The sequence below is a fragment of the Leptinotarsa decemlineata genome, unplaced genomic scaffold (assembly GCF_025532065.1).
Source record: "Leptinotarsa decemlineata unplaced genomic scaffold, Ldec_3_MD MMD2_P_RNA_scaffold_2, whole genome shotgun sequence".
Classification (NCBI taxonomy): domain Eukaryota; kingdom Metazoa; phylum Arthropoda; class Insecta; order Coleoptera; family Chrysomelidae; genus Leptinotarsa; species Leptinotarsa decemlineata.
This window is the reverse complement of record NW_027412529.1, coordinates 4,468,360-4,481,095: the sequence shown is the minus strand read 5'-3', so window position 1 is coordinate 4,481,095 and position 12,736 is coordinate 4,468,360. Positions and strand designations below refer to the sequence as shown.

The following is a 12,736-nucleotide window of genomic DNA, read 5'->3' as shown; positions in this document are numbered from 1 at the left end:
TTTGTTACTCTTGGTACAGATTTATCATCTTGTATTACTACCCAAAATGGTCTTGCATTTCAATCAAAATAACCATCAGTGTATCTAAAGTCTACCAAACCAGAAGAAATCAGAATTAGTACCACTGCTGAGTAAATGGTAAACAATAAAAAGAAAATAACTACTTCAATTGTAATTTAATTCAAACTAAGGAATCTTGTACCATTAAAATACCTTAAACTTCAACAAGCAGGCAATCAACTTGTATAAAGCAGAAAAAAATTAGATCTGTCATCCTAACAAATTCAAATTATGTATCTTCATTCATTTGGCAAAAAAAACCCAAACATTCAAATCTGACTGTCAAAAGTAATGAAAATGAGAAAAAACATTTATTGAGATTTACAATGAGCTACCAACTTTTCCAAAAAAATTCCATAAACAAAAAATTTGAAATAATTCAAAAAAATTATTAATTGCTTTAAAACTGTATATAAGTATATGTGGGTGTGTATATATATATATATATATATATATATATATATATATATATATATACATTCGTGTATATATACGTCCGTACATAAAACGGTAATCTGGCGTCACCTAGAAGGAGTACGTTTATTAAAAAATTAACCGTGTATATAGATTCAGCGATTTTTTTTAGACCCCACACTGTTGTCAGCATGTTTTTATCTCATACTTTATGTATATTAATATATATCACTCAAAGGTGAATTTTGTCTTCTGTACAAAAAATCATTCCATAAGGAAACATTCTGGCGTCATATAAGGTTGCCAAGGTTTTCAGCATTGACAAGAGATATGATTTTGACGTCTTATTTGCACATGGACTCAATGTACAAACAAATTTATTAAAAGTTTAATTCATGTAACATTTGTAGCAATCGTGTATGTAATCAATTGAAAGATATTTTACCATCATTAAGACGTCATAATTTATAAAAACCTATTGAAATTTTACTACAAATTGCAGTCTGCTTACAAACTATTATTTTTTGCCAGTGTGGTGGAAGTACTTTTCTGTTTTGAAGTGACTGCATTCAGATAATAATATAGTTCAGTTTAGATTTTGTGTTGAAAGAGAGACATTGTATTACTGTGCTGGCAAACGAAACTTGGAAAGATGTCTTCATATAACAACTGATTTGAACGAATGTTTCAATGCGTTCTATACAACATATCAGTATCATTACCATAATGCGTTTCCGCTAAGAAGAGTCTCAAACAATTATAATCGTAAAAGGGGCAAATCCTGGATATCAAAAGAAATCAAAGAACTGCATCAAATGGTATGTGACATGTGCAAATTAGCTAAATTTTCTAACATAGCAATTATCAAACAAAAATATATACAACTGAAGAACTTATATACAGAAGTAGTAAAACGGGCAAAAAGGGATACAACAACAGAATTATAAATGCAAGAAATATTAATAAGGAAAGTTGGAAAATTATCAATGAAAATAGGAATAAAATAAAAATTGATGATACTTTAGAACTAACAATCAATGGTGATACTACTACAGATAAAACAACAATAAGTAACCTTGTCAATACATTTTTCATTGACATAAAAACAAGTCAACCTAATACAAATGAATTGAAATTATCTCCTTTCTCATACAACAGCTTATTCTTATATCCAACATTACATATAGAGATCCAAAAATCATTAATAAAACCACTAAAACTACAGTGGATTAGGTAGCTAAGCTAAAAGAGTAGACATAAAAAGTAACAACTTAAGAACTCCTATAAGTAAAGATAAAAATATGCGTAACTCAGTTGAAAACTATTGTTAAAATATTCATCCAAAGTATAATAGGGTCTATCAGATAGAAATTGTTTGACTAACTTCCTTCAATAGGCAAATAATTGTACATTTTTCTGCCGTTGTAAAATATGGAGTCTCTGGTAATGTTTTTGGTTGGCACAGTGAGTTTCAGAGTGTGTCTGCAGTTTCGGGTGTTATAATGGGAAGAGAATGAAGCAAAATTTAAAATATGCTCATTTATCAAACACACAGATTCCAGTATAAATAATGCAGTTGCCATTAGAATATTATGTTTTTTGAAGAAGGTTCGACAGGAGTCTCTTGGTTCAAGGTTTCCTATATACCTTATTGACCTTTTCCGTAAAACTTTTGAATAAAGTTGGACTGCATGCTCCCCAAAACGGCATTTCGTAGCGTAAGTGAGAATCTGTGAGTGCAAAGTACGCCATCTTTGCAGAGCTGAACCCCAATTCTTTATAAATCACTCTAACCGCATAACAGCCAGATTAGACTTTTCTAGTGAGTTGTTTAACAGGATCCACAAATTTCAAATTCTGGTCAATGAAGACTCCTAGAATTTTAGTGTTATTTTTAGATTTCAGTAATCTGTCTTCAAAAGAAAGTTCGTTGATTGAGCATCTAAATTATTCTAACCGTTAGTACTAACCGTCAAAATAATTCCATAATATTCTACCAATACGTTTGTGAGTTATTGTGCTAAGAGTGACACTACTTTTGTTATGTTCAAAACAATAGAACGAAAACGATTTCATGTTTTTATTTTACACTGATTTTTCATCAGCGACTATTACATATTGTTATGGGATCGTTTGAAGGCCAGCTCGTGGAAAAACGGACCCATTTAAAGAGAAAAAAACGCTTTTCCTTCCTTGGCCCCCGGACTTTACAGCCCATGTATTATTTATAAGGAATGTTTATAGCACATCTTTATAAATCCTCCATTCTGGATATTTTATCAAAAATAAACTAATACTATTAGTGAAACAAACTGGATTACCCCCAAACTCACCTTCTCTAATTTCAATTGTCATACTTCTGGAAACGACATCCCTGGATGCCAAATCTTTGGCAACGGGAGCGTACCTTTCCATGAACCGTTCTCCTTCCGAATTGATCAGGTAACCTCCCTCACCACGGCAACCCTCGGTGATGAGGCAGCCGGCACCGTAGATGCCAGTGGGGTGAAACTGGACAAACTCCAGATCCTGCGACGGTAGGCCCGCTCTGGCGACCATGGCCGTCCCATCGCCAGTACATGTATGGGCGGACGTACACGAGAAGTAAGCTCTGCCGTAACCACCAGTAGCCAATACCTGGAACCAAGTTGATTTGTTAAACTAATAATAATAGGTCCTTTTTCAACTATTTTATATTCAAATGACATCGATTATGTTCAAGACTGGGAATTCATTAATTTCGTTGCTGATGATACTCTCCTTGCAGCAAGTAATGTAAATTTACATACTTGCAGCAAATTATGTAAATTCACATAAGGTAACGTTGAATTTTACATGAAAACATTTTTGAAATTCTTTTTGTTTCTTCTCAATTTACAGAACAAATCTTGACTATCCCCGGAGAATCGATGTATACATTGACAAATTCATGCACGAATATGAAATGAAATATCCAAGTTCAATATGATCGGTATCTTTGAATAGTGTATTTATTCAACTCTCAAGAATAGCAAAAATCAATTAATTCTCTTCATAAAAGCAGTATTCCTCAAGCACATATAACCCCCAATTGGGGAATTGCAACTTTTGAAATTGGATGGAATGGATTTTCGTCACTAGACTTGTCTTGTCAACAAGGTCTTGTCTACTGGACTACCTTACCTCGAAAATAGTTCGACGGGAGTAGTACATTCAAAACAGATCACTGAGGAACATAAATTATACTTTTTCTATTCATGTCCGTCGTTCTTCATTTTTCGAGACATCTTTTTCTTATTTAGTAACTTATTTGCTAAATATGCCCTCAGAGTATCGTAATTAATCTGCTCCTAATTTGAAGAAAAATCTCAAAGAGTCTATCCATAAACAAATAAGAAACTTATTTGATAATTTATTTAAAATAATTGATTCTACAACATTTGGGACTAACAGCTGAATATAATGAAGAACAGCACGGCTTTGCCCCAAAAAAGTCAACTTCCACAAATCTTTCATCTTTTAGTCATGACGTACTTAGAAGTCTGGAAAATTCTACTCAGGTCGACGTGATATACACATTCCAAAAAGCGTTCGACAAAGTAAATCATGATGTATTGTTGAGTAAACCTTCTCTATGTGGAGCTACTAAAGGAACTATGAAAATTTCAGCATCATATTTAAATGAGAGTGGGTGAAATTTGGAGTGCCCCAAGGATCAAATCTGGGGCCTCTATTGTTTCTCATTTTTATTAATAACATAAAATAGAGTATGCATATGAAATGGAAAATATCACGTTGGCATGAGTAAGTAATGTTAAAGATTTGGGGGTACGATATGACTCAACCCTGTCATTCAAAAAACACATTGAAATAGTAGTCTCTCAGGGTTTACGGAGTTTGGGTTTTGTTTTGAGGCAAAGTAAACATTGTAGAAATTACCAAACAGTCATTAGGATATATAACACTCTGGTGAGAGCCAAACTCGAATATTGTGCAGCCGTTTGGCACCCGTATCATTTTATATATAAAAATAATTTGGAAAAAATTCAAAATAGATTACTGCGGCATTTATATTCTAAGAAATATGGAGTCTACCCAGATTATAATACTGTGAGAACTACTGATCATAGGAAAGAATTTGAAATCTCGAGTTTAGAGAATAGAAGGTTATACATAATAATCGCAATATGTTACAAAATTTATAATAATTATCTCAACTGTCCCAAGTTACGTAGTTTGATGAACCGAAGAAACCCTATCAAAATTATAAGATCAACCCCTTTTTTCGAAATACCATTAGTCACCACGACTCAAGGTACCCCAATCGTAACGATGCTGAAAGTCACAAATAATACACTATTAATGTCCGAACTCAGCTTTGTCCAACCCCCTAGAGAATTTTTTACTGGTTTGAAAAATTATATATTAAGTGTCAATCAATAGCTACTCTGTCATATCTTGGATTAGTTACTTTTTTATTTTTTTCTTATTACATATGTATAGCTTTAATTTCTTTTATTGTATACTGGCTATGAATTCACGATACATATATAACGATTTATTATCATACACCTGTATGAGAATAAATAAATAAATAAACAAATAATATTTCTTTCACTAGGCTGAAGTAAATTTGAAAAATTTCACCATTTTCTGGAGAATTTGTGTAAACAATATGAGAAAACTGCAGAATTTGGCCATTTTGTAAGGGATTTGTGTAAATTATGGGCGAAACCTGAAAATATGATAAATATCTGAATATATTCTTTTCTTTCAATAAACTGAACCAAGTTTGCAAAATTTCACCATTTTAGGGAGGATTTGCAAAAATATTTATTAGATGAATAGTATTTTCACATTCAACAATTTATCTTTGAATTTCCCTATTATAAACAGCCAATGAATTTCACTGGTTCGGACTTCCATTGTCTACTATATAAAATGATTTGAAATCCCTGAAACAAGTAAAAAAAGAATAATTAAAAAGAATAGTTGAAAATAACAATTATATTAAGCAACAATAAACCTGAAATGAAATGATAGTGAAATAACCTACAAGTAAAAATATAATAATTGAATAAATAAAAATTGAAAGAATGCAAAAAAAGAAAATAATAAAAATAAAGTGTAGAGATTCCAAGTCACGTTAGTTCACGACGTTTCGATTGTTGGTATCTACAATCGTCATCACCCGAAGACGATTGTAGATACCAACAATCGAAACGTCGTGAACTAACGTGACTTGGAATCTCTACACTTTTTTATTTTTATTATTTTCTTTTTTTGCATTCTTTCAATTTTTATTTATTCAATTATTATATTTTTACTTGTAGGTTATTTCACTATCATTTCATTTCAGGTTTATTGTTGCTTAATATAATTGTTATTTTTTCTTATTAGTGGTCTGCAAGTGTGCCCGTTCCATAATTGAAGGTCGACTCTTTCAGTTGTATTGCCAATTGCATATGCAGGACATTTTCTGTGAAGATTCCTGCACTGACGCCTGTCTGATATAATCCAACGCCCTTCGTGGTATTAGCCAGGGGAGTAGTTGTTTTCTGATAGGCGTCAGTCCATTAAACCTACTGTGTAGGTATATAGAGACTGGCTTGAACGTTTGAAGTTCCATTTGCTTTAGATAATTGTTATTTTCAACTATTCTTTTTAATTATTCTTTTTTTACTTGTTTCAGGGATTTCAAATCATTTTATATAGTAGACAATGGAAGTCCGAATCAGTGAAATTCATCACGAAACATTGTCAATCACCTTCAAATAAACAGCCAATGTTTCTTAGGAAAGTTGAAATAAAGTTGAAGTTATACAAATTATGTGAGAAATTTGGGAAACTTCATCATTTTGAAGACCATTTTTATACATTTTTTGATAAATCACGAAATATGATAAAATTGGTCATTATCTAATTATATAACTGTATTTTCATAAAACAAGAATTAGCAAATTTCAGGATTTCGCTTGAAAATTGTCAGTAACACAAAATGAATTTATCCATATGGTACCTGATAATGAATGTTATTTATTGAAAAATATCAATCAGCCAGAGTACAATTTACAAATATTCATAATTTGTTTGAATCCATCTTTGGATTAAAACGAATACGAGTATATATATTTCAAACACTGAAGAAAATTTTATCAAAAACATATTTTAAACATGTGGGAATATCTTATCAAAGACCTGTTGACCCAACTTTTGAGAGAAATAATAAACAATAAATTCTTTATTTTCCAATGAATGTCATACACAAATTGGGATGGTCAGTAACAAAATACAGAAATCCACATTTTCAAGGACACCTTCAACGATTTAAAAATGTTTCTAACATAATAATCCACTTTAAAACCTGATAGAGATTGGAGATAATATGAATAATTATCAAATATCCCACACAAAAAAAATAGTGAATTATTAATAGTGAAACAACATAGAATGAATTACAATTCTTGAAAGATGTAAGATGAAAATGGTTTTTTATCATGACTATGGCGAAAATTATTAGTGACTGAAAATGTAATAAATAATTCAAAAAATCCCCTGCATATTATATTTTTTTCTGTAAAACATAAAATTTTCAAACAAAACAGTATAATTAATTTTTCTCTTCGGGTAACAACCAATGAGATTTTGTGCTTCCAACTGAAGTAATGAAAAATGAATAAATTTTATTTTACACTAGCGCCCCGTCCCGACTCCGCACGGGTGCAATGCTGATACTAAATATTAATTCACTCACCGGAAATTGAAGAGCACGGAGAAACACGGCTGGCGCCCCACTCAGATTATTTAAAAATCCTTTCTTATTGCACATCTACAACGTAAAACGAACCTACATACAAAATTTCAGCTTCCGAAAATATAGCGGTATGAAGAATTAGTAATGAAAAGATAACTTTCAAACGTAAACACTCCCCTTTTATCCTTAGGGGGGGCGCGCCCCAATTGGAATATTTAAAAATCCTTTCTTATTGCACATCTACAACATAAAACAAACCTAAATATAGCAGTACAGAGTTATGAAAAGGTAATTTTCATATATAAACGCGCCCCTTTGACACCCACGAGGGGAGCTCCAGTTGTAATTTTTGAAAATCCTTTATTACTGCGCATCCAAGACCTATATACACCTATATACTAAATTTTAGCGATCCATAGTACGGAAAAACACAGAAGAACGAATGTTTAGTAACTTTTGCATTCATAAGTACATAATAATATATTTTTGAATCTGTTTTTAAATAACTCAAACCGTCTTATGGCCCCATCTTACCGTAGTTTTTAAAGTATTATTGTTTTAATACCTTTACATGTAAATATGCCTCTTTGAGACTACAAATAAGTGATCTAGTAGGTTTAGGTCTGGTGAATTGTGTAGCCATTGCATAAAAATTGCTCTTAGAGAGGGCAGAAGATAGAACTCCCTTTTTCTTCACACTATTAAATATCATAATAAAAATTATAATAGAATATTTGATAAAAACAGATCAATGTTTGCCATTATTTAATATTTGATTTCCAAGGCGTTCTATGTGAATGTGCGGTTCTATAATTCTGATTGCTGTTTTTCCGGAAAAAATATAATGAAGTAGAGATATCTCTTATTCATTGATAATAAAAACAATTTTTATATTATTAACAGTTCTACTGCAACAAAATCAATAATACGTGAGAAAAAAGCATACCTCGACTATATGTCACATCAAAACAATCCAAAGACGCTGTGGACTACTTATCAAAAACCCGACATAACATTACCAGATGATTTAATAGATGTCAATGCAATAAATAAACACTAACAACTATTCCCAACGTTGTTAAAACCAAAGGTCAGACAGACTTACTCAGTAAATATAAGCAAGATGTACATAATCAGAAAGGCACTTTTGTGTTTAGTACCGTGGAAAACGACGAAGTGCTTAAATGCATAAACCCAATAAAAAATAACGCAGTGAGCCCCGATTTAGTGACATTGAAAATGCTCAGTTTGGTCTCTAATTTTCTAATCGAGTATATAAAATACATATACAATTATTGCATAAATAACCCAACATTCCCTACGGCTTGGAAATTGTCGCTTGTGATCTCCTTACCAAAAATAACGAATCCTACCAATATCAACCATTTAAGACCAATCAGTCTTCTGCCAATTCTAGCTAAAGCGTTTGAAAAAATTTTATACAATCAAATCAATGAATACGTAATGAAACATAATATTATATCACCGATTCAGTCTGGTTTCAGGGGAGGATTTAGCACCACCACAGCTCTAACAAATATTGTCGATGATATTTTTAGGGCAACTGATGAAGGAAAGGTTACTTGGCTGATCCTGTTGGATTACAGCAAGGCATTTGATACCACGGATCATGAGGTTTTCATTAGTAAATTAAAATTCTTTGGATTCCACTCTGATTCAGTGAAACTATTGGAATGTTACCTGAAGGGAAGAACACAGAGTGGTTCATAACCTTGAATCCTCAGAGACTCTTGCTTTGAGCCATGGCATTCCGCAAGGATCAATATTGGGCCCACTATTATTTTCTATCAAATTCTGCCGCATACACCATTAGGCGGACGATACCCAGCTGTACTTATATTTCAATGAAGTGAAACCCGATGTTACCGCTGCTTTAAATTCGGATATGGATTCTTTGATAAATGTATCTGCAGCACATAATCTGAAGTTGAACGCGAGCAAGTCCAGTGCATTGTTTTTCGGACCGAAGCTCAAACGTAATCTAGCCAGTACCTCAATGGAGATTATTTTGGGTGGGGAAAAAATTCCTATGAAAAATGATACAAAAGATCTCGGACTCTGGTTAGACAATGAATTGAGGTTCACAAAACATGTCAATCAACTTTGCCGAGGTTCATATAATACACTCAAACAACTTTATCCAAGTAAACAATTCATGAGTTCTGCTCTGAAAATTCGGGTATGTGACAGTAGTCGACTTCAAAAAATACAGAACTCTCGTATTAGACTTTCCTTTGGAATACGTAAATATGAGCACATAAGTTATAAATATCGGGAAATGCAAAAACTGAAATTGTTAGATATGAGAAAATTACATCTATTAAATATGACTCATAAAGTACTGAAATATAGAACACCAACATATCTATATGACAAACTAATTAAAATAGGGAATCTGAGTGATTATAACACTCGTAATTTGGGGCTATTTGCAATGACAAACATAAAACCTTCATTTTTCAGCGATCTTTCACGTACAACGCCTGTAAGTTCTATAATAAACTTCCGCATGATTACAGTACATATACTCTGGATAAACTTCAAAAAAAAGATGAAATCCCTATTATCAGTTCAATATGATTAACAAATGTCGAACTCTGCATCTACAGAACGGATAATGACCAGTCAATCACTTTATGAATTTAAGGTACTCATTAATTTGATAGATAATAAAGAAAATTGTGAATTAATATTGTATTTCCATGGTTAAGTTAAAGAACACCCATGGGTGATACTTCGCCACGTTATCTTTGTCGAATACCTATTATTGTTATCTCTTTACATATGTGTCCAAAGATGAATAAAGACGATTTATTATTATTATTAAATAAAGTATGCTGATTCATTGGTAAAAAAACACCAATCTTGGAATACCTCAATAAATTATAATACTCTCAATAATCTTTATGTGCGATATGGATATCTGTATCAAGTATCTACCATAAAACTACTTTCCTGGCTATTGCACTTACCGTATTCTTAGCCCGGAACCTGTGCAGAGAGCCGTCTTCCAAGCACAGAGCTATAACTCCTCTGCATTCACCCCCTTCCATGATCAAGTCCAAAGCGAAATACTCCACAAAATAATTGCAGTCGTACCTCAGACTTTGTCCGTACAGAGTGTGAAGCAGGCTGTGTCCAGTCCTGTCAGCCACGCAGCAACACCTATGAGCTTGACCACCTTTACCAAACTTGAGCGACTGGCCCCCAAAAGCTCTCTGGTAAATCTTACCTTTCTGGGTTCGGGAGAAGGGCATACCTGCGTTTTCGAGTTCGATGACAGCTTTGGGGCTTCGCGCGTCATGTAGTGGATTGCATCTTGATCGCCTAGCCAGTCGGAGCCTTTAACTGTGTCGTACATGTGCCACTGCCAGTTGTCTTCCTCCATGTTTCCTGAGAATAATAATAATCTTCATTTCAAAAATATGTTGACTATTACAATCTCCTAAATACCTACAGACATACAATCACCACATACGTGGGATGTTCGTTTTTTGATGCAATCACAGTGCAATAATTTAGAAAATATTGAAGTTCCACATAGTTTGATTTTGATCAGGCTTGAAAAAACATCTCTATTAGAAAAAATTGGGATAGTTCATAAAGATGGTTCACATATTTAAAAAATCTCAAATCAGAGTCAATCCATCACCCCAGATTTTTTTGAGTTGCAAAAGGTAGAACTTCTTCATTTATATTAATTCATTTATTTATACAAACTCCACAGTCCATGGCCCAGTAACAGAGTAGGAAAGGTAAATATCACAAATAGATTTATACATACAACCAAATGACAAAAAGGTTAAAAAGAAAAAATATTCAACAGGGGTTATACAATTTGATACAATCTATTTCTAAAACTAGCAAGATTTTGGAAGAAGACATCAGTCATTTTGTACAATATTATAGGCATTAGTAAGTAAGTAAGTAAGTAATTAAGTAAGTAAGTAAGTAAGTACTTTATTTAGCCACTTTATATACAGTTACATATTTGTAGCAAGTCACAAAAGTTTGTTCATTGGATAAAAACTTTAAGTAGATATAAAACTGGACATATACCACAGTAGAATATAAACAGAATATACATATAAGAGTAAATAATTTAAAGATAATGTCTCAGTGAGCATAAATCAAATTATTTCACCTTGTTTCACCTTTTCTTCATATTCGTCTAGTGCAGGAGTCTCCAAACTACGGCCCGCGGGCCAAATCCGACCCGCCAGTGTCATCAATCCGGCCCGCGACAGCCAATGATTACCTAAGGGTTGTTACTATTGCTGTGATAAGTTGGAGAAGAAAACACAGAATGATAATTACTCAGTTTTATTTACTTGCAAGGTAAAACTTAACGACAAAAATGATGACAAAGAAAACTTAACTTAAGTATCCAAGTTTAAGCATATTAATAACTAACAAATAATTGAAATGAATCACAGTAAAACGAAAACACTAATAAGATTTATGTAATTGTGATTTTCCACCGACAATACTTTGTAGTTGTGGATCAATTTTACTTGTACCAATTATCAAAAGAGATTTAAGATGCTCATCGGTTAATTGAGATCTGTAAACATTCTTTGTGTACTTCATCTTGGAAAACGTTTTCTCACACAAGTAAGTAGTACCAAAAACAGAAAGCAATCCACGAGCAAATTTATGCAAATTATCAAATTGTTCCAGTGGAAGACTCTTATAAAATTCCAACAAAGATGAATTTTTATATTTGTTCTTAAGCATATTACTGCACCGTAAATCAATAATTTCCATTTAGACTTCCGGAGCCAGGGTTTCAATGTCAGAATCAAAAGGATTTTGAAAAAGCTTCATTTCATTCGCAATGACATCAAAATCTGAAAAACGAGTATCAAAATTTATCTTCAAAGCACCCAAAGTTTCGATTGCAAAATTGACGGAAAATTCAGTCACTGTAGTTGTGGCTGAATATTTCACATGTTTCAAAATGTGTGAGACATTTTTTACGTAATTGCGATTGAAATAGTATTATTTTCTGCCAGAAGGATTTGATATTGGTGTATAAATCAGGGAGAAGCTGATTTTCTCCTTGCAATCTCAAATTCAGTTCGTTCATATGATTTGTCAAATCGACATAAAAGGCTAACTTCCACATCCATTCACTATTTTCTAAATCGACAAAAAGGCGCTGCTTCTCATTTAAAAAAATTTCGATCTCTGCTCGAAGTTCAAAAAAGCGCTTAAGGACTTTTCCGCAACTAAGCCAGCGTACGGCAGTATGATATGGTAAATCATTTTCTCCAATCTGTTGAATAAACTCGCGGAATTGTCGGTGATTCAGCCCAGTGGATCTGATGGAGTTAACAACTGATATGACTGGTTTTAGAACTTCAGACAAATCCAAACATTTTCCGCACAAGGACTGTTGATGAATGATACAATGTAAGACTAATGGTTTTGAACCATCATCATTTTCTACAGTCTTTGACACAAGTGCAACCACTCCTTTATTTTTACCATACATATTTTTGCCTC

The 12,736-nt window shown here is 32.7% G+C and overlaps 1 protein-coding gene across 1 annotated transcript in view; it reads right to left on the bottom strand.

Annotated features, from left to right (window-relative positions):
- LOC111517422 (succinate dehydrogenase, subunit A (flavoprotein)) overlaps nt 1-12,736 on the bottom strand; it is a 31,643-nt gene that overhangs the window by 14,773 nt on the left and 4,134 nt on the right. The window contains 3 exon segments of the mRNA XM_023173581.2: nt 2,808-3,111; nt 10,201-10,517; nt 10,520-10,621. Coding sequence (XP_023029349.2) covers nt 2,808-3,111; nt 10,201-10,517; nt 10,520-10,621 — 723 coding nt within the window.